Genomic DNA, 27,677 nt, shown 5'->3' on the forward strand with positions numbered 1-27,677 from the left:
GTGTTAGCCAAGCCAGCATTAACATCCCATGAAGGAACTTGGAAAAATTGCATGAAATGTGAAGCCGCTTTCAACTATTTTGATTTAAGTGCAAAAATCTGACCAGCCTTGGGAGGTTTTTGGCAGCAAATTTCACTTTCCTCATCAGAGGCAATACGTTTTGTCTGGCAGTGCACAGGAACAATATTTCTTTTCAAAGTGTGGCTAATCTATTTTGTTCAGAGAAGTAAAAAAAATTGTAATTTCCATCAGGTAATTTGTAAGGGACATGTTAATGCTATCAACATCATTCTGTTTGCAATCAGAAAAATACTTAACTCCTACTTTCTGGACTTGGTTGAAGTTCAAGTAAATGAATCCAACCTACTAAAATATCTTGATATTTAAAGAGGAGGAAATGAGGTCACACTTCAAATGAGGACACTTTTCACCATTTTAAGTTGATTTTTGATGGGCTAAATAACACCACTTTAGATGTGTGTATCTTCAGGAGAAGCTCTCAATGTGTTCTGAAAGAAAAGGTTCACTTCAGCAAATGGAAACATGGATCCATGTTGATGGTGAATTTAAGACAATCTCTCATGATTAATTTTCAAGTTATTGGTTACAAGTTATCTTTTGTGCTTTGGGTGATATGCAGCAGTCTGGTGGTGAATTTTCAAAAACAAAAGTACTACTATGCTAACAGGGATCAGCTCACAAAAGTACATAGGTCTATGGGCTGTGCTTAAGCAGCTAAAATATATTGTTTGCAGCATTCTTTGATAGCATTATCTTCAGATACTTACCTGTTTCTTCACTTGCACAAAGCACGAGTTCCAGCGATAACACCAATCAGCAACATCAAACCAGAAACTACTCCTAAACCTATAACTGCCTGAAGTAATACTGAGCTTGTCTCCTCAGGACCTGAAAAGACAACAGACAATTAAAAGGACTGAAGACAGTTGGAAATAAGGCATGTTTCAATACTGGTATAAGTGCAAAATATCTCTGTATCCATGAAATTATGATTCTTGAATTTGCCCATTTGCACCAAAAAACAAAAATCAACAACTGGGGCAAAAATCCATTTTTAAGCAAGCTCTACATTTGTGAATTTCATTGTTTGCATAAATGGTGTCTGCGTGGGTATGAAGGAAGGAATGTGTTTAATATGAGGCTGGAAGTATGATGTGGCAGAAGTTTCACATGGTTCATTGAACACCAGTGTATGGATGTGTACATAAAGTATTTTCCAAGCTTATTGGTTTGACATCCGTAGGAGAAAAAAAAAGCACTTGTTCGACACGCCGACTTTAGGAAAGAGCTATTATTCCAATTTTATTAAAAATTCTGTGCTTTAATTGCATGATAATATCTAGTTGCATAGATATTTTGTGCATGGGGGTATGCGTGTTCCTTTCGGAAAGTGTTTGATAATCAGGAGATTTCCTATTACAATCTTTTTTTGGTGGGGCAAAAAGGAATTAATAAATTTTTATAACTGGTTCAATAGTAAGCACGGGAAGTCAAGATGTGTGGAATGAGCTGCCTGAAGAAGTGGTGGAGGCTGGTACAATTATAACATTTTAAAAGGCATCTGGATGGTTCGGAGGGATAGGAGCCAAGTGCTGACAAATGGGACTAGATTAATTTAAGATATCTGGTCACTATACATGAGTTTGACCAATGGGTCTGTTTCCATGCTGTATATCTCTGACTTTGTAATTGGTCTAGCATTTGATTGAATACTCATGATAAATCAGTTGTGCTGCTTTTGGTAATGAGGATGAAGATTGTGCCCCCTAGTGGGCTAAGGTATAAAGTCAAATAGGTTGCTAGCTTGCTGTTTCCCCGCCTACTTGGACCTACCTCCACAGCTTGGGGGAGGTGGCAGGAGGCCTGTGGTGAATAACTGACTGCCTTTTAAAGGCCTCATGGTATGGAGGCAGAAACTGTTTGGTCTGTGGGAGAATGAGGGTATAGCCTAAAAGTTCATGGGAAGCTGGTGAGCTGCTATAGAGGAGATTGTCTGGAAGGTCCTGTGCCTGCAGCCTTCGTAACTCAACTACCCCTATTCTGCACTCTGACACCGACCCTCATGTGATCTCTCTCGCTCTTTCCCCACCTGCACCTTTTTAAAATCCCTGCATTAGCACAGTCTGGTATTTTGGAACCGTGTATAGATTAGATTAGATTCCCTACAGTATGGAAACAGGCCCACACCAACTTTCCAAAGAGTAGCCCACCCACACCCATTTCCCTTACCATGTATTTACCCCATATTTGCCAATTCACCTAACCCGCACAGCTTTTAGATCCTGGGAGGAAACCCATGCAGACATGGGGAGAACGTGCAAACTCCACACAGACAGTTGTCCGAGGTGGGAATTGAACCCGGGTCCCTAGCACTGAGGCAGCAGTGCTAACAACTGAGCCACCGTGCCACCCAAGTCCCAGAAGCAGTCTCTTTTGGCACTGCTGGTATCAGGCTGGCATCTCTCCTGGGCAGGAGCCTATATCCAATCACAAACCAAATTGGAGATTACTGGAAAATCTCAGGTCTGGCACCATCTGTGCAGAGAAATCAGAGTTTAATGTTTTGGGCCGAGTGACTCTTCATCAGAACTGGGCTATATCCAATGATGAATGCACCTGTCTGAATCCGTTAAGGTCACACGGGTGTATTGCAGTGGGGCAGCTGGATTTCCCAGAACCATTGTATGGGACGATTTTCAGTTTAGCCTGGGGGTGTGGAATGGGATTGGGGTTTTGGTGTGGGGTGGTGAGGGGGTGGGGTGGAGAGGTATTGGGGGGTATGGATGGTCGTGGTGTGGGGAGGCAGATAGTCCTTCCCTCTTTAATATCCACACCAGCATCTAAAACAGTCTGTGTGAACTGAAAATAGAATATCCTCATTTGCAGGTAGCACTCTGTCGTTTGAGAAAGTGATGTTTTAGGAACAAAAAAAATCTATAAAATCTTGCAAATAGGGAAGTTATGATTTGATATTAGGGGATAGATTATGCATATTGCAGGTGAAGTTCCGAAATCAAATTGCAAAATGAGGCAAATGGAAACACTGCACGTATATTGAATTGATCGGCTGGGAACAGTGTTGTCTTACACTGACATTATTGTAATCTTTGTTTTGTGCTCTTATTTCATTGTCCTAACATCTTTTATCAGAAGACTATGATGGAGCTTGTTCTTATGTAGTTACTCCTTACATTTGGTGTCTTGATAGTTCAACATTCTTCTGGTAAGTTCCAAAGATCCATTGTTTGCTTCTGGCTTTATGTGGAGAAGTTCGCACATTAGTGGATAAATGTTCACACTTTCGAATGGCTCGGCCAAATAATTCTTTTTGAAATCTGGACCAAATGCGCGAAAAATCATCTTCATGTCCATGTGCTCGTTATCAAAACCATGCTCACCTTTGTTAAACTGGAATTTGGCTCTCTGATGGAAGAACAAAGGAACACAAAGATCATTCCAGGTACAATGTAAGAGAACATAAAGAGAATGTCATATGCTTTCGAATTTAGGTGCTATAAATCCGAGCTCTACAGTTGTGGTCTATCAGTCTCCCAAACACATGAGGTAGCAAGAAAAACACAGTTTTATTTTCCAATTAGAACAAGTGTTAGTATAGAAGAGAAGGAACTTTAGTACAGAAAACAAAATTGTATCAAACAATATGGAATCTCATTATGGTGCTCAAAGAAAAATGTGAAGTTTTATGTGAAGGAAGATTATTGGAAATTCAAATTTGTTTAAAGTTTGCAGCGCGATTATCCTACTTGATGTTTTGTGTTCCTAAAATCTCCATTCTATGCTATCTGATAGGTTGCAGTAAAAGAGCATATAACTCTTGCTGAGTGTGTCCCTGACCCGATGGTGGATTGAAATGATCTTTATTAGTGAGGTTACACAACAGACTCCAGGAACTATTTCACTTCCTATTTAATTCAAAGATGGATGTTTGATTTTTTTTTCTTAAAAAAATAGATAATGCAGTGTTTGCTAAGGGATTTGTCTATTTTCATTGGACATAAACGTATTGTGAACATTCCAACTTGACGTTGCAATTAGTTCTATTTACATTTAACTTATTCATAGGAATATGTCACTGATATTATGTTTATTTATTTTCCATATAAAAGGTCTCCCACTGTATTTCAACCTAAATGGGTATCCTTCTGTTCCTTTCTCCCTCATGGACTCCATGATCTCGTATTCACATCCATTTATATTCATTTGCAGTATTCTCCTGAAATCTGAGGTAGTCAGTTGCACATTTACCATTCTAACAGATAGCAGTATAGAAAATTGGAGAAGTAGAAGGTCATTCAGCCCTCTAAGCCTTCTCTGCCATTGAACGTGATCATGGCTGATCATCCAACCCAGTACCTTGTTCCTGCATTGTCCCTATATCTTTTGATCCCTTTAGCCCTGAGAATACCTAAAACTTGAAAGGGTTCAGAATAGATTTACAAGGATATTGCCAGGGCTGGAGGGTTTGAACTATAGGTAGAGGCTGTTTAGGCTGGGGCTATTTTTCCTAGAGCGTTGGAGGCTGAGGGGAGACCTTATGGAGGTTTATATAAACATGAGAGACATGGATAGAGTAAATAGACAAGGTCCTTTTGTCAGGATGGGTGAGTCAAGAACTTGAGGGCCTAGGTTTAGGGTGAGAGGGGAAAGATTTAAAAGGGACTTAAGGGTTAACTTTTTCATGCAGAGGGTGGTGCATGTATGCAATGAGCTGCCAGAGGAAGTGGTGGAGGCTGGTACAATTACAACATTGAAAAGGCACCTGGGTGGGTGTATGCATAGGAAGGGTTTAGAAGGATAGAGGCGAAATGCTGGCAAATGGGACTAGATTTATATAGGATAGCTGGTTGACGTGAACGAATTGGACTGAAGGGTCTGTTTCTGTGCTGTATATCTCTGTGAATCTATGACTCTATCTAATGCCTCCTTGTTTTGGTCTCAGCTATTTTCTGTGGCAACAAATTCCACAGGTTCTTCACAATCTCGGTGAGGAAATGGTTCCTCATTGTCTGTTACAATTGCTGTAGAGACTAATAACCTCTAAAGAGACATTTGAACTTCAGTTAATAGCTAAACAGATGCCACAAGACATTTTCTATAACAAATAGACTAAAAGCAGCGTTGACTTAAATGCACTCTTTCATGGACAAGTTAAACAGAGGAGATTTTATTTTGACAGTCAAGGAATGTCACTTGGGTATATGTTGTACTCCTGTTTATGTAGACTTTCAAGTCTCCCAGACACAGTCAAAAAATATCCTTGGCTCCTGAGGTTTTAGTTCTGATCATTTTTTCCAACCTGAGAGACTTTAACTACAGAATTGTCTTTTGCAATGCGTTACCTTTTAACTTTAACTTAAAGCTAGGCAAGGCTTCCATACTCCATTTAACCCCACCTTGAATTTGGACTTTCCAATCAAGCTGCTGCTTGCATTCCTGCGGTCTGAACAACTGGCTGTCTTACTGATGATAGCTGTGCTCTATCTTCTGGATTCTGGCAGATTAAACCTTTCTGAAATATTGAGGGAATTACTTTTAGGAAATTCTGTATGCCATAACTTCCTCTACACCCTTCACCGTGGCAACATGAATCCCATGGACTTTTGTATGCAGATGAAGCATTGATTAGCTATTGTACCTGTCCTAACTTTACTCAAATTGAAAGGTCAAAGTATTCTATTCTTAACCTTTAGAACACTTCTGAAATTGGAGCCTCTCACTGTCCACCTGTCATCACAGTTGGCTTCAATGTAAATACCTGCACCTGCTTAGTGAACCAACCTCAGTCTTGTTGTCTTGCCCTTGGAGGTATGTGTAAGTTTTCCCTCTCTCTGCTCCCATTGCACCAATATAACTTTTTCCAAGCTAATTTTCAAACTGACTGCCTTCTGTTGCAAGGCTCTGAGAGGGCTACTGTTGATTTATTCCAGTGGCAGCAAGCTATTGAACTTTTTTCAGCGCTTGGACCTTTAAAACATTTTCAAACTGTCTACTTCTGTCACCACACACATACTGGTTAGAAGTTTCTTTAATTTGTCAAGGATCCATCTTGAATTGCGATCTTCATGACAATGTGGCGTGTTTTAGAAATCAAACAAATGCAAAACAATTTTACCATGAACCAACTGTTATTATAGTCTATGTGAATGCTTTATATTGCTACTGAAGTTTGAACTTTTTTCCAGACTCCCTATCTCCATTGTAAGCTGAGATATGGATAATTTGATGCTCAAGTTCTTTCACTGTCCGCTTTGACCTTGCAGGATAAAACCAGGCTCCCTTTTTAATTGTAATAAATTAGACTTGTTGGAGTTGAATTCTCATCCGTTTTTGCCAACTTCTCAACCAGATGCCTGTTCTTTTTATTGCTAAGACTTTCATTCCTAAAATCAAAAGTTACACTCTAAAGAATGTAAACCACAAACCAGCTTTTCAGAATGCAAACTTTTAAATGTGTAAACAATTGTAAATAAGGAATTTGAGATGCCTGTCTGATTTGAAGATGTGTAAAATATTTGTATGTGATGTACAGTAATATTACTGTTGCAAAACATGCCTGAAAATCTCTTGTATATTTGTACTTAGAGGATCTTCCAAGGAAAAATATCTGACACAACAAATGGAGCCTAATCTCAAATTAGGTTTCATGAATCACTTCGTCTCCAGTTTAATGAAATTCACTTTTCTAGTTTGGTATTTGCATCAGTATTCCTAAAGGTTTGATTCATTTCTGTGTAACTGAAGTGTTTATAACCAGTTTGTTATCAGGAAATGGTAAATTGTAATCAAATAGCAAAATGCAGTGGAGTATTTGCCAACAACTTGTTGGCATTTAGAAACTTGTACCTGCACATAGTTCCTGCCATTTCTTTCCATTGTTTCCCCAGATCCTTCCTTTTTAATAAATACTTAGGTCCTTATAATGGAGATATAATCTTCCCATGTTACAACATCACACGAATAGGAGGGTGGATTAATAATCAACAATAACTGTTTGTATTTGCATAATATTTCAAAGTAGTAAAATATTCTGAAGCTTTTCCTCAGGAAAGTTATGAAATAAAATTTTAATACTGAGCGACTAAATGAAACTTTAAGGCAGAAAACCAAATGTTTAATCAAAGAAGTAGGTTGTAGGGACATCTCCGAGGAAGCTAGAGTTGGAGATGTTTAAGGAGGTTCTACAGCCTGAGTCCTTTATAGTTGAAAGAAAGACCACCATGATGGACGAATTAAAATCAGACACTCAACAAATGTGAGTGTGGAGCTGGAGGAGGTTAAAAGGATAGGGAAGGGAAAAGTCATGGAAAAAACCCAGGAAGCATATTTTAAAATTGACTACTGGTTTAGCAATGTTTCAATGTAGATTCATGACCACAGAAAACTTGATGAGTTAAGACCAGGACAACTATTTTGGGTGATGTCCAGGTTATGGAGGATGCAAGAGGGCAAACTGGCTAAAAGGTAATTGAAATGCTCAGGACTAGGCATACAAAAAGCAACAGATGGGTGGAGGCAAAGGCAGGGTCAGGCAAAGTTACAGAACTGGAAGTACGTGATCTTTGTCATAACGTGGATATATGGTTGGAAATCCATTTTGGCATTAAACGCACCATCAAAATTGCAAGCAGTCTGGTTTGGCTTTTGACTGCTTCCATTGAGAAGGCTAATATTTCTGGTTAAGGAATAAGGTTTGTGGCCAGAACCAAAAAACACTGGCTTTGAGATATTCCACATTTACTTCGAGGTAATTTCTGTCATCTGTAAGGAGTTGATAGCATAGGGGTTATATTTACTGGACTCCTGCTCCTCTGATGCTGTCTGACTTGCTGTGCTTTTCCAGCACCACTCTAATCTCGACTCTGGTTTCCAGCATCTGCAGTCCTTGTTTTTACCTCATTATTGAGAGTTCTAGGCTAATGATCCAGAGACATGAATCAAAGCCCATTATGATAGCTGGGCAATTTAAAATCAGCTATTAAATTAACCTGAAAATCTTTTAAAATGCAACCATCGGTAGAAGCTAACATCATAACAAGTCTACTTGACTCTCTAACTTTAGAAAAGAATATCTTCTCACCTGATCTGATTAGTATATGACTCCAGTTCTTACAGATATTTCTAATCAACCTGTTTGACATGGTGTGGCACTTCTGCAGCAGGTGGGACTTGGACCTGGGCGTCCTAGCCCAGTACGTATTTCAAACCCATGGCAGTGTGGCTAACCTAGCTTCCTCACTGCCCCGTGAAGTGACTGAACAAGTCATTTTGTTGTATATGAATTGGTTATGAATGCTAGCCTTGGCAGAATGGTGCAATTGTTGGGAATGATTTTCTTCAAAAAAGATGAATGCTCCTCCAATGTTATGATTGTGGGAGTCAAGAGAAATGGTTTTGAGGTCAAGGAAGGCAGTTTAATGATTGTCAAAAACCATCTGGTTTGCTAATGACCAGCAGGAAAGAAAATATTCCATCTTTGCCCTGTATGGGCTACATGTGACTTCATACCCGCAGCAATCGTTGGATTGTGGCTGCCTCTTAACTGCCATGTAAAATAGTCTAGCAAATCATTCATCTGCATCAAAGTACTACACGTATTATATAAAGGCAACAGTAGTTTAAGAGGTTGGTTCACTATCAGATTCTCAAAGCATGTCATAAATATTGGCCATGCTAGTGCTTGTGTCTCAGGACTGAATAATAAAATGGAAATCATAATTATTTTCTTCTTTGTTAAAGTGGCACTGATGCACAGTTGTTGTTTGGCAATTTTCATTTTGTAAAAATGAAAATCTATACTCTGTTTTTGAGAGTAGAATATCACACTGAAGTGGTGTAACTTTGAATCAAAACCATAAGAGTAGTAGTTTTAGATATTCACTGGGGTACAAAGAATTTACCAGATGACTTTGGAGCTTGAAGATCAAACATAAAACTGTGGCGTGTTTCACTTACTATTTACAAAACGCCAAGTGACCATTGTAAAGGCAGAGAGCAGAATTCGGAGAGTTTAGATGATTTGTTTGTAAACAAAGCGGAAAAAATGTCAAACACGAATAGTTTATTTATTGTTTCCAGACAAATAAATGAATAGATGGATTTGAATGAAACTGGGAAGATCAATAATATATGGCCTTCGGAAAGCTTATTAATCTATAGCGATGGTGCAGATCTGGATCCAGTTCCTGGAATTTATTTAGAAGGATTAATTAACATTGGGTGAAAAGGCAAATTAATGTTTTGTTTTTAAATTTTTTTTTCCCCACTGCTTTACTTTCAATAATGTGGACTATCTCTGCTGCTGCAGTGGAATTTGCTACAACTGTCAAAATGTGAGCAGAGTTTTCAAAGCAGATTGTTCGATGTGAATTGGCCTGAAGCTGCCTCAATAAAAGCTCTTCAGAAGATGTTTTTCAGCTTTGTAGTTACAGCGCCTCAACCAGTCAAGCAAAATCTACACATCTGCACCAATACTGAATTAACACACTATTGACGAAATAAATAGACTGCCCTCCTCACTTGTATTTGTTCTATTTAGGTACTCACCCCATGAACAACATAGCCAAGGTCACCATACATGAGAATAGGGAGAATTCTTTCGTTGTTCGAATAGTGGAATCTTTTTGGAAAATCCTCTTTTTTATAAACGTTTAGGTGAGGATGGGCACCTTTTAGAGCTTGATACACCTTTTCTGTCATTCCTTCTTTTGGTAATAACATGCCATTTGGTCCATAATCAAGTAATTCAAAATCAATGTCTTTGAATGAGAAGTTGGCAATTCTTCTCAGCACAATTTCTTCCACCTGGGGTTCTTTCAGCACAGTAGTCATTCCGTGATCAGAAGTGATGATGACGTTGAGTTTAGATTTCAAGCCATGACTTTCAATACTCTGAAGTAAGTAACCTACTGTTCTGTCTACCTGCCGCACCATGTCTTTTCTCTGTATTGATTCAGGTCCATGTTTGTGGCCAGCTCCATCTGGTTCACCAAAGTAGAGCGAAACAAAATCCAGACCTTGCGAAGTGAACCATTGCATTACTGTATCAATGTTTTCTTTCCAGGCTGTTTCATTGCTGTAATTGTAAAATGGAGGCTCTACCACTTTCAGGAAAGCATCTTCTCCATCATAGGTAGGTTTGGTGCCAGGGAAGTGAAAGGAGCCTGTTTTTAAACCCTTTAGAAATACATATAGAGGTAAAATATCACTTGATTAATGCATTTATATTTTCTACAGCAATGCAATTTCTCAACATATTCATCAGTTGAACTTACAAATTCAGTCTAAGGTTCTGACCAATTCAAAGTTTGGGAGAAGATTTGTAGCTCGGGTACTCGTTGTTGTGGTTCTGTTCGCCGAGCTGGGAATTTGTCTTGCAAACGTTTCGTCCCCTGTCTAGGTGACATCCTCAGTGCTTGGGAGCCTCCTGTGAAGCGCTTCTGTGCTGTTTCTTCCGGCATTTATAGTGGCCTGTCTCTGCCGCTTCCGGTTGTCAGTTCGAGCTGTCCGCTGTAGTGGCCGGTATATTGGGTCTAGGTCGATGTGTTTGTTGATAGAGTCTGTGGATGAGTGCCATGCCTCTAGGAATTCCCTGGCTGTTCTCTGTTTGGCTTGCCCGATAATGGTAGTGTTGTCCCATTCGAATTCATGTTGCTTGTCGTCTGTTTGGTATCTGCAAGTAGTTGTTGTGCTTTTTGCATGTACTCTGCTTTGTCCAGGATGACCGTCATTCTGCCTTTGTCTGCTGGTAGTATAATTATGTTCTTATCGTTTCTTAGTGATTTTAGTGCTTCCGTCTCCTTGGTGTTGAGGTTATGTGTTTGTTTTTTTTCTTGTTATCAGACGGCAAGCAACATGAATTCGACTAGGACAACACTACCATTATAGGGCAAGCCAAACAGAGAACAGCCAGGGAATTCCTAGAGGCATGGCACTCATCCACAGACTCTATCAACAAACACATCGACCTGGACCCAATATACCGGCCACTACAGCGGACAGCTCGAACTGACAACTGGAAGCGGCAGAGACAGGCCACTATAAATGCCGGAAGAAACAGCACAGAAGCGCTTCACAGGAGGCTCCCAAGCACTGAAGATGTCACCTAGACAGGGGACGAAACGTTTGCAAGACAAATTCCCAGCTTGGCGTTCTGACCAATGTGGAGGTAGAAAAATTATGTGAAATTCTTTTAGAGAAGGTTCTTTTTTTGATGCTACCAGAAAGGTAACATCATTGTGATGTCAAACTTAGTTGACAAATTTCTGATAGGATCTTTTAGAACTTTTAAACTGACCTGTCCTTAAATTCCCTCTCAAAACTTGTAAATTTAGTTTGTGAAGCTGCCATCAGGAGGAATGTGATCAGGAACCCACATGTGCTGGGAGCTGGAGTGCAATTTTCAGTTTGGGGGAGGGGGTGGGGTGGGTGGAAAACCAATGAAGTAAATGTGCCAGAGGGCTCAGACCAATTGAGGATGGAAGGTGAGCACCTAAGGTTGGAGAGATAATAGGAGGCCCTTCAATACTGACATATGGCCAGCTCATGGTCTGTGGAGGGAGTCATTGGTGTAGATAAGAGAAGAAATGGGGATTTTTGAATGGTTTTACAAATTTTTCAAAACAAAGTAGATACAATGACCAGACTTTTTGTGGAGGAGTGACCTATCCACTGATGACCAGCAAGCTTCCTTATGGCCATGATATGGATGGTAGTAAGACTGGGAAAAGTGTTCCCTAAATTAATTTTCCCCTCCTTGGCTCACCAGTGGGAAGCTGCCTCCAACCCTTGGCTACATTTGGGTCTCAGTAGGCAGGAGTTGAATGTGCGGGTGGAAAGTTCCAATTAGCAAATACAGATTGACCTTAAAAATTGTTATTGACTCACGGCTACCTAGTCCTTGCAGGGAAGTAGGCTAATGCAAGTTGTCTCGAGGTGGGACCATATCAGGAGAGCAACACACTGACCGAGGCAAAAAGAAAATGCATCTGTCAGTCCCTCAACCTGTCTCCACAGGTGAATGAAAGTTCTAATCACACGTTCCCCTGTCCTTGCAACATTCTAAAAGATTTGGCTTTACCATGTGGGGATAGAATTCTGCATTCTCAACACTCTATATTTGGTTCCATTCTTCAGTTAGTCAAACGACAACTGATTCCCATACCTGAAACCTCTGGTGGTCTTCCAGCAGTAATTGCAATATAGAAGCGCTCTCATTCACCGGGAAGATGCAGTTTAAAACATTGAAAGAAATGTCCACCTTCCCGATTGGAAAATTTTATTTCCATCCTCCGCATATTTACAATGGCTGCTCAAACCCTTGAACATTTTAATTCTTTTATTCTTAAAAACATGTTATTTCAAGACATTGAGTCTTATTTTATGTTTTTGGTTATAATTATGAACATATCATTGTGATGTGTCTTGCTATGATTAGTTGAATTTCAGTTTTTGTTAAATTGGGAAGGGCAGACGCTTGGGTCAGACAGATCCTAAGGTGATTTTTGTTTGCTGTCCAAGAGAATTAAAAACCTTTTGGTTATTTCTCTTCAACAAATTTTACTTTTATAATTTTAAAGAAATCCATGTAAACACAATGGAAATTTTTCGTTAATTTTAGTTCTGCGAATATGTAACTTTACCCCATGTTAGGAAATTAATGCTGAATAAACGAAATTGCATGACAGCTCTAGTATTCTGCCAGGGGGTCACCAAAAGAATCAATATGGTTGCTACAACCGTACGCTATCTATCATATTAGTAAAGGCTCTTGTACAGGTCGCCAATACACAGGCCTGAAAACAAGTATTAAGCTCCTTACATATATCTGCAAGCACCTGTTTGAGGCTCCCTTTGTAAAACCTGCTTATGACTGCCTGTAACATGCAAGTTGAGGCCAGTACTCTCAGGTGCTTGGCAGCCAAACCAGCAATAATTTAAGGGGGAGCTGGAGATTGCATCCAGAATGATTTATCTATGCTTTTTCTTTTATTTACTTCACGGTTGGGAGATGGAAGACCATACTCCAAAGCTCCAGATTAAACTTGCTGCTCATTATCATTTTTATGCCCCTTTTTCCAGTAGATTTACAAGAAATACTCCAATAATCTCCTTTACCTGTCGCTGAGCAGTGATCCAGATTGGCAAACTTCCAGCATCCCAATATTTGTTGATACTCTGTGCCTGGTAATATTGCACTTTTTGTCCAGTTGTTGTGTTGAACCATAAATTGTGGATCACACCATGCGTCTCGATATATCTACCTTTAGTGAAAATAGATGTTTAGTTTCTTATTTTATAATGCTGAAAGGTATATCAATCAAGCATAACCACTACTGAGTCAATGTAATGAATAATGCCCAGACTGTAGTTCTGTTCTGATAATCACACATTATTTACAATATTTACCTTTATTGAAAAGGAAAAACAGGTCTGCTTTCTTTTATTTGCCAAATATCATGTAGGAGATATGAAGTTGCCCGTTTTTGTAGGAAAACTGAAAGCCATACGTTATTCAAATGGAGAGAGGTAGCAACTGTGTGGTATAAAGAGATCTTATTCTGCTACTTGAATCACAAAACATTAACGTGCAGTTGCAGCAAGTGATTCGGAAAACAAATGGAATGTTGTTGTTCTTTATTGTAAAGGAAATGGAATACAAAAGTAGGGAGTTTTTCCTTCAGTTCCCCAGGACATTTGCAAAACCAAATCCAAGTACTGTGGATAGTTTTAGTCTGCTTTATTTAAGTCAGGATATAATTCCATTAGTAGCAGTTCAGATAAGATCACTTGATTAATTTTTTTGGGGTGAAGGAATTGTCTTATGAGGAAAAATTGGGCAATTTACTCATACTTGCAATATTTTGACTTTATTAAATGTGTTTTTTTTTACTCTATTGACGTGTTCTTAAATATTATTGAGGCACAAATTTGGGAAACTGTGTATTTGTGTTAATCAGTTTTTTTTGTGATTTACATGCCCACTGACTACAGTGTGCAACTTACACTTTGGGATGCAGCTTTGGGATATCAATCAAGCATAACGACCACTGAGTCAATGTAATGAATAATGTCCAGACTGTAGTTCTGTTTTGAAGTTAGAGATATTTCTGTGACTTAGAAATCATGACAAGAACTTTGCAGAAAACATCTGATCCAAACATTTGATTTAAAGGGTGACATAAATGAAGAGTACACCATAATGAATGCTTAGGATACAGCAGGCAAGGATAATCTGTTGTTCCTCACGAAAATGTCAATTGCCAGACAGAGATTTAAGGATTAGAGGGGACATGAAGTAAAATATTTTCACCCAGAGGGTGTGGGTATCTGGAATTTATCCCTAAATTTGGGAAGCTATGACATGATTGGCTGAATGGCCTCTTTCAGAGTCATAGCATTTCTATGATGTACCAATTCAATGTTGTCAAACAGCAGCTTAACAAATGCATTACACAAGGGAGAATTGAGTAACCTTAAAAAGGACCCTTTTTAAGACTGTGGGGAACTGTATTTAAAAAAAAATCCTTCCCACTAAATGGCAGTGCTGGTCTAGTTTGTATTGGTACTGTGATTTTATTTTGTATAGTGATGCGTGGCTGGCACAGACAATAGATTCAATTGCTTCATTCTACTGTAAATTTTCAACATTTCAATAATCGATTACAGCACAACAGATAACACTTTTCTGGAAACTACAATCTGTTTTTCTTAACCAATAAAGAATTTACAACAAAAAAGGGTGAGAATCTGAATTTAAGATATAAAATAGATGAACAAAAGTCATCTAGACAATTCTGATATTCTTCGGAATGAATCAAATATTGGTAAAGTATTATGTTGTATGCCTTCTTTCTTTCTCTTCATCTCACACACAAATCGTTGTTTTGGAAGATGTGCACTTGAGGGAAGAGAAGACTTTATTTCACTGCTTTTCACAATGAAATTATTAAAACTATAGTTCTTGCTCTTGGCTGTAAGGAATTCCTCCCAGAGCTGTCAATACCCTTAAATAAGATAAAATGAATCTAGAAAATTGATCCTAAGTATTTACAAATTATGATACTTTACATTTGGTAATGTAAATAAACTTAGCATTTAACAATAATTCTGCCATGTCACAGTTACTCTGAATAAGTTTTTTTAAATTTTCTCCAAGTTGATTTTAAATGTTTCCCTGCTGTATTTAAGATTAACAGGTTTATCTGTGTTAACACATCAGTTAGCGCTTTGGTGATATGGTGCTACCTAACTACTAGTCACAAAGTTAATCCATAAATTGAAAACATGAGCAAAGGAAACTGAATCCAGTGTTACATTATAATTCAGTAAATATGAATAAGTATTACTTTTAATTGGAGTAATAACAGTTTTTAAAATTCACTCATGGAATGTGGGTATCTCTGGCTGGCCAATGTTTATTGCCTATCCCTAGCAGAAGCCATGGAAATACCCAATGATCCTTATAATTGAAATGTATAATTGCAGACTTTGATATACATGGTTAAAGTCTGTTCCTTTGCTGCATAACAATTAGATAATTTGTTGAAGTTTGTAAATCATTACAACTTTGCAACAATCCAATTATCCATTTAATCAGAATAACAATGAAGGAAGAGAACTTACCCGTTAGCAATGTGAAATGAGATGGAGAGGTTATTGTAATAAAGGGGGGCGTAACATATTTAGCTTTTACGCCTTCTCTGATTAATTTTTTCAAATTTGGGCATTCAACATCTTCGTCATAATCCCAACGAAAGCCATCAAAGGAAATAAGTAGCAGCTTGTTATGACTCTTCTGTCCATTCCTAAAGGTAGGAAGACTATGTGTTAGTGATAGTAAAAGACTCACGTATAGGACAGAATACATTTCCCTGGCTGCTTCTAGTCACTGCAGCAACCAAGAACAAAAACTGACATGTTTACCTCTCAACGAATAGAGTTTATATAACTTTAACTTATCTCAAAATAAATCTTTATGGTGGTAGCAGAAGATTTCAAAACAAACTAGTTGACTGTTTTCACTTTGGAATAGCTCTGCTGGAGATTAGATTAATCTATGTTACGTGATATTTATCTTCTGCAGAATGGAATTTGATAGCTTATCCCTTCATGGCAAGAAAATTATTTACCAAATAATAGATTTACAAGTTGGTCTGTAATATTCTTGACAAGCTTAAATATTTATGAAAGTCATGATAGGGTTCAAAAGAAAAATGATTGTCTCCTGTCATTAGGTGAAGTTTGTTTTGAGGCTCTTCTTATGTATGCCTTATTGAATACGTGCTTCAAAATGAAAGGAACTCTTCAGACTCTAATAGGAAATGTTCAGAGATTTCCATTCAGAGTTTGCTATGGACTAGGAGCAACATGAAAGCTGTGTCTAAAATATTGTTCTTGTCTTTTTTCAATTTACTTTTGGAAATTGAGTATATTGAGGCAATCATGAAACATAAATTTGATTTCTTATCAAAATGGACTGCTAGTATCAAGTGATATATACAGCAGGAGGTCTGTCTGGCCATGTCCCTACTGCCGTTCCCTTTGACGACTCTGTCACCCTACCAAGTCTTGATCTCCCACCCTCTTTCTGATCCCTGAATCACTTTTCCATTGAGGCTGTGAATCTCTAACCACAGCAACAGGGTCTCATTTAGTTGACTCCTCTTAAATCTACTGGTAGGTGTCTTTTGAGGCCTCACTGAGCTGGGATAGGAAAGGCCTTAATTAAGTTAATATCTGAAACAGAAAGCATGCATCCCTCCCACTTTTGATAGCTTAGTGCTTCAGCATCATTTTTCAAATTCATTCGGGGGATGTGGATCTCACTGGCTGGGCCAGCGTTAATTTCCCATCCCTAATGGCCACTGAGAAGGTGATGGTGCAGTGGGCGGCACGGTGGCACAGTGGTTAGCACTGCTGCCTCGCAGCGCCGGAGACCCGGGTTCAATTCCCGCCTCAGGCGACTGACTGTGTGGAGTTTGCACGTTCTCCCCGTGTCTGCGTGGGTTTCCTCCGGGTGCTCCGGTTTCCTCCCACAATCCAAAGATGTGCAGGTCAGGTGAATTGGCCATGCTAAATTGCCCGTAGTGTTGGGTAAGGGGTAGATGTAGATGTAGGGGTATGGGTGGGTTACGCTTCGGCGGGGCGGTGTGGACTTGTTGGGCCGAAGGGCCTGTTTCCACACTGTAAGTAATCTAATCTAATCTAATCTAATCTAATCTTCTTAAGCCCTTTTGTTGTGTTGATGCCCATGAAGATCCTATTTGAGAGGGAATTCCAGGATTTTTGACCCAGTGACATTGAAGGAACAGTGATATGTTTCCAAGTCAGACTGGTAAGTATCTTGGAGGGGAGCTTGTGGATGGTGGTGTTCTCGTGTATGTAATGCCTTTATCCTTCTAAAGGGATGTGCATGGATTTGGAAGGTGCCAACTAAGTGCCTGTGGTGAATTTCTGCAGTGCATCTTGTAGGCGGTATGCACTGCTGCTACTGAGCATCAGTGGTAAGGGGAGTCAATGTTTGTGGATGTGGTGCAAATGAAATGGGCCACTTTGCCCTGCATCGTGTTAGGCTTGGATGTTGTTGGAGCTGCACCCATCTGGACAACCTAATGGCACTTCTTCTTTCCCCCTCTGTCGTTAATTATTTGCCTCTTGGTCTGCTCACACTCTTAACTCAGTTGATCTCATCTCAGTACTTTTTCTCCTTCCTCCTTTTCCTTTGATGGCTGTGCCTTTGAGATAGTTGGAGATTTCTTCAGAAGGATACTACTGCTAGCATTTTGTGAGCTTGTAGGTGATGGGTACCCCTATCATGGTATGTTTTGTAGTCATGTCTACTGGAATCATCTGTGATACATGGATCAATTCACTGCCACCAATCTTTCTCATTAGTATTAATTCATATTGCTCATACATAATGGGGAAGGATGCCCAACAAAGTTTTCAGCTGAAAAGCTACTTAGTCTGGTTGGAAAACAGAAGTTTAATATAGAGAGCTTAATGGGTAGTTATACAATGTCTGAATTACATAGTCTCTGACAGAGTCATAGAGATGTACAGCACGGAAACAGACCATTTGATCCAACTCACCCATGCCAACCGTATAACCCAACCCAATGTAGTCCTACCTGCCAGTACCTTGCCCATATCCCTCCAAACCTTTCCTATTCATATATCCATCTAAATGTCTTTTAAATGTTGCAATTGTATTAGCCTTCCCCGTAGTTCATTCCATACATGTAGCACCCTCTGTGTGAAAAGGTCTCTTTTATATCTTTCCCCTCTCACTCTAAACCTATGCCCTCAAGTTCTGACTCCCCCATCCCAGGGAAGGACTTTGTCTATTTATCCTATCCATGCCCCTCATGATTTTACAAATGCCTCCAACATTCCAGGGAAAACAGCCCCAGCCTATTCAACCTGTCCCTAAATCTCAAATCTTCCAACCCTGGCAACATCCTTGTAGATCTTTTCTGAACCCTTTCAAGTTTCACAACGTCCTTTCAATAGGAAAGACACCAGAATTGCACGCATTATTCCAACAGTGGCCTAATCAATGTCCTGTACAGCCGCAACATGACGTCCCAACTCCTGTACTCAATACTCTGAAGCTAGTGTGCTTCCAATTAAACCTGTTAGACTATAACCTCGTGTTGTGTGATTTTTAACTCTGACCAATAAAGGAAAGCATACCAAATGCCGCCTTCACTATCCTATCTACCTGAGACTCCACTTTCAAGGAGCTACAAACCTGTACTCCAAGGTCTTTGTTCAGCAACACTCCCTAGGACCTTACCATTAAATATATAAGTTCTGCTCTGATTTACTTTCTCAAAATGTAACGCCTCTCGTTTATCTATAGTAAACTCCATCTGCTATTTCTTTTAGCCCATTGGCCAATTTGGTCCAGATCCTGTTGTAATCCTCTTTGCTGTCCACTACACCTCCAATTTTGGTGTCATCTGCAAACTTACTAACTGTACCTCTTCTGCTCATATCCAAATCATTTGTGTAAATGACAAAAAGTAGAGGGACCAGCACCGATCCTTGTGGCACTCCACTGGTCACAGGCCTCCCGTCTGAAAAACAACCCTCCACCACAACCCTCTGTCTTCTACCTTTGAGCCAGTTCTGTATCCAAATGGCTAGTTCTCCCTGTATTCCATGAGATCTAACCTTGCTAACCAGTCTCCCATGAGGAACCTTGTCAAATGCCTTACTGAATTCCCTATGGATCTGCCCTCCTCAATCCTCTTTGTTACTTCAAAAAAACTCACTCAAGTTTGTGAGACATGGTTTTCCACACTCAAAGCCATGTTGATGATCCCTAATCAGTTCTTGCCTTTCCAAATACATATACATCCTGTCCCTCCGGTTTCCCTCCAACAACTTGCCCACCACTGACGTCCGGCTCACTGGTCTATAGTTCACTGGCTTGTCCTTCCCATCTTTTATTTAAAAATATAATTTTTATTTAAAAATAGATTTTTAAAATATTACAAATACAAAACAATACAATTCAAAACAATACAAAGAAAAAACATCTCATGTACAGAGCGTCATAGAATCATACAGCACAGAAACAGACCCTTTGGCCCAACCAGAGCATGCCGACTATGTTCCCAAACTAAACTAGCCTTACCTACCTAAACTTGGCCCATTTCGCTGTAAACCTTCCCTATTCATGGACCTATCCAAATGCCTTTGAAATGTTGTAAATGTACCTGCACTCAGAATATTCATTCCACACATTGTTCCACTCTGTGTTTAAAAAAAAATTATGATTCTTGTGTTATTTTCTCCTTTCACCTTAAGAATATGCCTCCTAGTCTTGAACTCTCCCAATCTCGGAAAAAGACTTTTGCTATTCACATTATCAGTGTCCCTCATGTTTTATAAGGTCATCCCTCAACCACCTCTGCTCCAGTGAAAAAAGTTCCAGCCTATCCAGTCTCTCTTCATAAATCAAACCCTCCAATCCTGGCAATATCCTGGTAAATCTCTTCTGAGCTTCTCCAGTTTAATAACATCCTTCCTCTAACAGGGTGACCACAACTGTACATAGTACTTGGTTAATCAGGTTATCCGCATTTATTTTCACTGAATTGCCCCTCTGCCTCTCTGGAGTTGCTAGTGAAGGTTGAGTGTGTGGCGCTGGAAAAGCGCAGCAGGCCGGGCAGCATCAGAGGAGCAGGAGAGCCGACATCCCAGGCACAAGCCTTTCATCAGGAATTATGTCCGAATTGTCTGCTCCCCCGCTCCTCAGATGCTGCCTGACCTGCCGCGCCTCTCCAGCACCACACTCCCGACTCTGATCTCCAGCATCTGCTGTCCTCACTTTCTCCTACTTGTTACTTAGGGCAGAGTTGAAGTTACCTGGACCCTCCTTGCTATAGCTTGAGGCCAATGTTATGGGAGGAGCAAAGCTGGAAAGGATGGGGTCATTGTGGTGAGAAGGATAGCGTAGGTCACATTCCTCAATCCGTGCCACTATGTCTCATTAGCAGGATCACATCCACATGGCAATTTGCTCATTAACAAGTCATGAGAATCATTCATCAACTTCAAACTACATAGAGTTGTGGCTAGTGAACTGTCGGCAAACATCACACTCAGCAGCTCAAGCAGCACCTGCCGACACATCAGTCAGCTTTACATCGCTAGTAACACAAACATGGGAAAAAGTAAAGCTTTGGGAAGTAGATCAAATGTAGGCTAACAATTGAGGTGCAGATCAGGCATGGTCCAACTACATGATCAAATAGGCTGTAAGAGGCTCTCCATTACTCCCGAGCTGTCTGCAGAGCGACTAAACCAGAGCATAATCCTCAGATGTTCACTTCAGCTGAAGGAAAGAAAGATTTGAATCTCCACAGCATCTTTCACAACCTCAGGACATTCCAGAGCTCTTTACAGCCAATGAAGTGCCAGTGAAACTAAGCAGTCAGTTGGACACAGCCAGCTCTCCTTGTGAGGACGACCAGACCAAATGTTGTTCCTTTTCAAAAAGGAGTCCTGCAGGTTCAGGGATGAATGTTGCTGAAGACATCAGAAAGGACCCTTCTACTCTTATGAAATGAGGCCATAGGATCTTTTGTGGGCAGCACACTGGCACAGTGGTTAGCACTGCTGCCTCACAGCGCCAGAGACCCGGGTTCAATTCCTGCCTCAGGCACATTCTCCCTGTGTCTGCGTGGGTTTCCTCCGGGTGCTCCGGTTTCCTCCCACAGTCCAAAGATGTGCAGATCAGGTGGATTGGCCATGCTAAATTGCCCGTAGTGTTAGGTAAGGGGTAATTGCAGGGGTATGGGTAGGTTGCGCTTTGGCGGGGCGGTGTGGACTTGTTGGGCCGAAGGGCCTGTTTCCACACTGTAATGTAATCTAATCTTAAAAAAAAATCCACCTGAGAGACAGGAAGTGATGTCTGCTTAATGTCCCATCAGGACATAACATCTCTAGTGTATATATATTCAAAAACCCAACTATTTAACTAAATAAATAACAACTCACAGAAAACTCATAAATAATAATAAAATTGCTCAGCCAAACAAAACACTCACTCTCAAATATTGAGAACATTAGTTTTCATACAATCATAATGTTCACAGATCCCCCTCTCTGGATATCGGACTCACAAAACACAATCATTATGGTGATATAAAAGCCCTTATTAGTGTGGCAGACAAATCTGTGTCCATGTTTTCAGATATCCAACCCAACAAGATATTCTTTCTTGTGCAGAAAGGGAGGATGTTGAAAAGTTTTTTTCTTATGCCTACCTACAGGGAACACTGGACAGGCCAAGAAGAGCGATCGGGTCCTTCTCCATCCTTACACCCAAAAGCCCTCCATTGCGCACGTCACAGCACCCCAGTATGTTTGAAGCCTATCACAGGACCAGAGACAATGGGTAAGAGTCCCCGTACCAACCTTGCATTTGGAATTTGTTGAAGATATCCCTGGTTTAAATTTCACAAGTGATCTGGAGCCAAGTGGACCCCTGTGGAGAATCTTCAACTTGTAAAGCATGGGTCCGATTGCAAATGCTCGTGTTTCCCAAATATCTTCCCATGCCTCTGAGGAGACCTCAATGCCTAGCTCACTCTCCCATACCCTACAGAGTTGATCAAATCTATCTGAGGGGCTGGCCCCAATTGATGATATTAAGTGCTGACAGAAAGTGTATAATTAGCACTGACCACTCTCCTCTCTAGGTCGGATTTATAGAGATCAGTCAAAAGTGCAGTTTTTTAAAATAATAACCCTAACTTGAAAAAAACGAAAGAGGTCCCTGTTAGATAGCTCATATTTCTGTGCTAACTGATCAAAGGACATCATTGTGCTTCCCTCAAATAAATCACCCGTGGAAGACACACCCCTAGCTGCCCAATGTTTGAATCCTGAATCCATCATCCCCAGTTGAAAACCCGGCATACCCATTATTGGTATAAAAAATGATGTTTTGCCAATATTGCCTTCCCTTTGTCGAGTTGCCCTCCATGCTTTATCAGTATTGATAACTATTGGGTTATGGCAATATTCCTCAACTGTCCTCATTTTGTCCAAAAACAGCAACGTAGTGAGGGGACACCTTGCCTGAGGAGTTTCGATATCTAACCCTATTAAAAGAGTCCCCACAGGCCCAGTCACTCAGGTAAGATAAAATCAAGCTTAGTTGATCGTATTTAATGTCTGGGAGATCCACTCCCCCCAATCTGAGGCAACTGCAGTTTAGCTAATTTAATAAGGGGCCGCTTACGATGCCAAATAATAGTTGAACCAGTTGTTCAGTCTCCAGAAGGTTTGCTTAATGAAAATCAGGGGGATCATTCATATAGAATACAACAAACGGGGGAGAATATTCATCTTAAGCGCTATCTGACCTAACCATGAGACTAGAAGCGCCTTCTATCTTTGAAGGTCTTGTTTGATTTTTGTCAAATAATTGAACAAAATTAGCTTCAAACAACTAATCAAGAACTGGAGTAATGAATGTGTCAAATACACAAAACCCCTCTGTGACCACTTAAATGGGAATCGAGATTCGCCCTCAAGACCTAGCACCTTCGTAAAACTACCCATAGGCATAGCCTCTAATTTTGCAAAATTAATCTTGTACCCCGAAAAGATGCCAAATGTGCTGATGCACTGTATCAGGCGATGCACTGAAACTCCTGGATTTGACCAAAAACAGTGAGGACATCATCATCTGTATACAACAAAATCTTCTGTAATTTTGACCCCACTTCTGGAGCTGATATATTAGGATACCTACGAATGGCCTCTGCCAATGGTTGAATCACCAATGTAAAAAGCAATGATGAAAGGGGGCCATCCTGCTGGCTGCCCCTAAAAATATTAACATTGCTTGGTCGTACCCCACTGGTGATGACCGCAGCGAGAGGGTCACTGTAATGAACTTTTACCCATCTTATAAAGGCTTTGCCCAAGCCAAACTGCTCCAGGGTATTAAAAAAAATATGGCCACTCGACCTGGTCAAATATCTTCTCTGCATCTAGGGAAATCACCAATTCCTGTATTGACTGTGAAAGTAAGCCTTCTCTGCAGCCTTCAACTATGCTTTGAGGGCTATTCGCCCTTCTGTCACTTCCTACTAGCAGAGTAGGAAATAACTAACCCCTCAGCATAGGCTTTGGCAGTTTCTCAAAGGGTGGATGGGCTACTAACTGAGCCTGAATTAATGTCGAGGAACGGTCTCAATTTCTTGGAGAAGTACTCCACAAACTTATTATCCTTCAGGATAAAAAGATCCATTCACCAGTGCCTGAGGCCCACTGTATCGTCTTTAATCTTAACCAACAGGTACACTGGATTGTGATGGGTGATGGGAATATTACCAATTGTACGAGATGCTACCAAGTCTAGGGTTGCATCCAGGGTCAGAAAAACATCAATCCTGTGTGACATCTGTGTGGATTGGAAAAAAACATAAAATCCCTGTGTGTTGGGTGGAGGCACCTCCAGACATCCACCAACCCTAACTCCACACACAGATCCACTAATTGTTTAGTTTGTACAGAGGGTATTGTGGGGCCTTGAGGCAACCTGTCTATCATGGGATCCATAAAACAATTAAAATCTCTCCCTATAATGATATGCCGGGACTCAAGATTAAATCCATTTAGAAAATGCATCCACCAGAAATTTGAGGGGGTGGACAGGAGGGCAGTAAATATTTAAAACCCCGTATTCTTTCCCCGTTTATTAGGGCTTTCAGGATTACAAACCTCCCACGTATTTCTTTAACACACTCTAGTAACTTAAATGGGAGATTTCTCCTAACCATTATAGCCACTCCCCTACTTCTGGTGCTAAGAGATTAGATTAGATTACCTACAGTATGGAGACAGGCCCTTCGGCCCAACAAGTCCACACTGACCCTCCGAAGTGCAACCCTCCGAAATGCAACTGACCCAGACCTATTCCCCTACATTTAATGCATCTGACTAATACACCTAACACTACGGCTAATTCACCTGACCTGCACATCTTTGGACTGTGGGAGGAAACTAGAGCACCCGGAGGAAACCCACGCAGACACTGGGAGAATGTGCAAACTCTGCACACAGTTGCCTGAGACGGGAATTGAACCTGGGTCTCCTGGTGCTGTGAGGCAGCAGTGCTAAGCACTGTGCCACCGTGCCACCCAAAAGATGAAAAGTAAACCCAATCAAAGCTGTTCTTGTTATAGTTTCAAAGGCTCCCGGTCATCCAAGTGTGTCTCCTGCAAAAAAGCAATATTCACCTTTTCCTTTCTAAGACTCGAAAGTACCTACTTCCTCTTAATTAGTGAGTGACTCCCCTTGATGTTCCAGATACACCATTTAATCAAGTCATTAGATATACCTTCTGCAGTAACAATTAAATTCCAGAGAGGAGGAACTTGAATTATAAATCACTGAGTGTTATTGTCGCAAGATCCATCGAACAGAAGCAAAACCCACTACAGTTAACAAACCTATAAAGCTGTCAAAGACAACAAAAAACAAAAAAACCCAACATATAAAGCACCAACAGCACTGAATAGGGGAACTCATCCCCTGCCCAAAGTGGGTAACGACATGTCCCAAAACCCAACTTCCCATCCCGCTGCTAATACTGTAGCAAGGCATTTAAATACCTGAACCAGGCATAATCTGCCCGTAAGTGGGCATCTAGCCATCCCAACCATTTTCCCTCCTCCTAGCTACAGCTGCACTGCAAACACAAGCAGAAAAGAAAGAAAATACACCCTGAAATGATCATGTGAACAAAGAAATTTTGAAAAAGGGTAAATATCCCACCCATCCTTTGGTATTACTTAACTTGGAAATTGAAAGTACACATCCCAACCACCCCCGAACATAGTTTGGATCAGATTATTACCAATAAAAAATATAGGAAAAGAATGCCATAATCAAGTTTCCTCTTTTTCTTAAAGAAATACAGAGACATACCCAAACAACACCACTATTTGTAAATACTAAATTGTTCAGATTAAGTTGATTTGTCCACAAGTCTCTTGTCTTCCCCATGTCATAGAGATGTACAGATCCATCTAAGGTGATTGGAAGCACTGCTGGATACCTCAGAGTACTGGATCCCGAGCTCCCTCAGTCTTCTCTTGATGACGTCATAGGATTTTCTTTTCTGGATCACTGCTGCTGAAAAGTCCTGGAAGAACATGATCTGAGAGCCTTATAAACTAAGGCCTTCAGATCCTTCCCCAAGATTCTGGAAGCTTTCATGATTCTCTCCTTATCTCTATAATGATGAAATTGCACCAAGATAGGACGAGGATATCGGTGACCTAATGAACCCTCTCGATCTTCAAGCCTCACGATCCAGGTTCCAAGTTAAGGAATTTTGGCAACCAATCCTCAAATTCCACCTGCCGCTCACCTTTCTTACCCTACGGCAAACCGACAATCTGAATATTTTTTTTCTGCTCCTGTTCTCGAGGTCATCAACCTGGTCAAGCAAATTACGGACCTAAGAGGAACTAGTATCAGCTTCCACCTCTGCGAATCCATGTTGTACCTAGTCTGTCCTTTTCTCCAGGTCTCCTAGCTGTTGTCCATGCTTCTGCAGCATGATAGAGATTGGGGCCAGCTTCTCCTCTATCTGCTTGCCCAACATCTCGTGAAATTTTGTGAGCTCCTTCACCACTACCTGGTAAGAAATAGAGTCCAAGGATCCTGCAGCCTGGGCCGCAGGCCAGGCCTCGGACATACCCTCCTCCCTTCTTCAGCATCCCTGGATGATGAAAACAGAGGTAAGTTGCTCTCTGACCATATCCTGGGTCTCCACGAACTTTCCAAAGTCCCAGCATATCGTGGTGGTCCGGGTAGGGCAGGCTAGGACTTCATCCTGCTTGTGATGCAGTGCAGAGCTCTGCAAAGTGATCTTCCCATATCATCGCCATCTTGGATACTCTCCTCCACTTTTCTTAAATAGTAGCACCACATTAGCCAACCTCCAGTCTTCCGGCTCCTTACCAGAGACCATCGATGATACAAATAATTCAGCAAGCGGCCCAGCAATCACATCCCTAGCTTCCTACCAAATTCTCTATACCTGATCAGGTCCTGGGGATGTATCCACTTTTATGACTCTCAAGACATCCAGCACTTCCTCTTCTATAATATGGAAATTTTTCAAGATGTCACCATCTATTTCCCTGCAACCTCTATCTTCCAAGTCCTTTTCCACAGTAAACACTGATGCAAAATACTTGTTTCGTATCTTCCCCCATCTCCTGCACTTGCAAACATGCAGGAAGGTTAAGGGTGGCAGGTGCATGAGAACACCACCACCTATAATTTCCCTCTGAGTTGTACAATTTACTGTTCCTTCACTGTCTCTGGAACTTGACAGAACCGTGATTATCCCAACTTCCCAAGATCTGCAGCCATTCAAGAATGCTTTTAAAGAGCACCGCAAACACCTTGTTGGCAATTTTGGATGGTAAATAACCCCACCAATGATGTCACACATCCTATGAATAAATAAATGAAAGAGACCTCTAACTAGACTGAAGGGTAACTACATATTACTTTTTAATTGTAAGGCACTTAACACCTACAATACCTTACAATGAACCAATGCTTTCTCCCAGGAATAATCCTTTAAATCCTGATTTGTGGAACTTACGTCATGATGTCAATTTCTTTTTCTTCAAGTAGTTAATGCTGTAATGCAGGTCTTATTAAAAGTATTTTTTTCCCCTGTTCTTTAACTCTTTATGCAATTGCTTCAAATAAGCAAAATAGACTTATCACTGCCCCATTCATTTCTCTCCACTCCATCCCACCACATAAAAACTTCTGACTTTATAAATAGCTGATGACATGTTTTGGTGGGAGGTCTGCTGCTTGAACATGACACATTCAGGTTCAGTTTTACTGCTTTATGGAACCTTAATGGATCTTTGAATTCCCCTGGGCTTTTGCCGAGATTATGTTGTGGCTGTGATGTTCTTGAATGTTTGTCTCCCTCAGAGGATTTTTGGTTTCTTGAAGTAATATCAAAGAACATAACTGAAAGAATAACATTTTTTCTTTTGACATTGAAATGAGATGGACATGATTGTGATCTTCCCATTCTTGTGCCTATTTGTTTTGATAGCATAAAT

At 40.5% G+C, this 27,677-nt stretch overlaps 1 protein-coding gene across 1 annotated transcript; it reads right to left on the reverse strand.

The window, feature by feature from the left end:
- Positions 1 to 796: 796 nt before the first annotated feature.
- On the reverse strand, positions 797 to 27,201 carry LOC140463778 (ectonucleotide pyrophosphatase/phosphodiesterase family member 7-like). Its single transcript, XM_072558088.1, has 6 exons — positions 27,197 to 27,201; positions 15,664 to 15,845; positions 13,156 to 13,301; positions 9,586 to 10,215; positions 3,213 to 3,444; positions 797 to 909 (listed from the first exon to the last, which is right to left on the reverse strand). The coding sequence occupies exons 1-6, from the start codon at positions 27,199 to 27,201 to the stop codon at positions 797 to 799; spliced, it is 1,308 nt and encodes a 435-aa protein (XP_072414189.1).
- Between the last annotated feature and the right edge of the window lie 476 nt (positions 27,202 to 27,677).

Source organism: Chiloscyllium punctatum, chromosome 39, assembly GCF_047496795.1.
Source record: "Chiloscyllium punctatum isolate Juve2018m chromosome 39, sChiPun1.3, whole genome shotgun sequence".
NCBI classification, from domain to species: Eukaryota; Metazoa; Chordata; class Chondrichthyes; order Orectolobiformes; family Hemiscylliidae; genus Chiloscyllium; species Chiloscyllium punctatum.

Bases quoted from the DNA above. Each gene is read 5' to 3' on its own strand.
- LOC140463778 (XM_072558088.1), bottom strand. The intron at 10,216-13,155 runs GTAAAGGAGATT...GTATTTCTAAAG, and splicing joins GGATCACTGCTCAGCGACAG to GGTTTAAAAACAGGCTCCTT. The intron at 910-3,212 runs GTAAGGAGTAAC...TTGTCTTTTCAG, and splicing joins GAACTATCAAGACACCAAAT to GTCCTGAGGAGACAAGCTCA.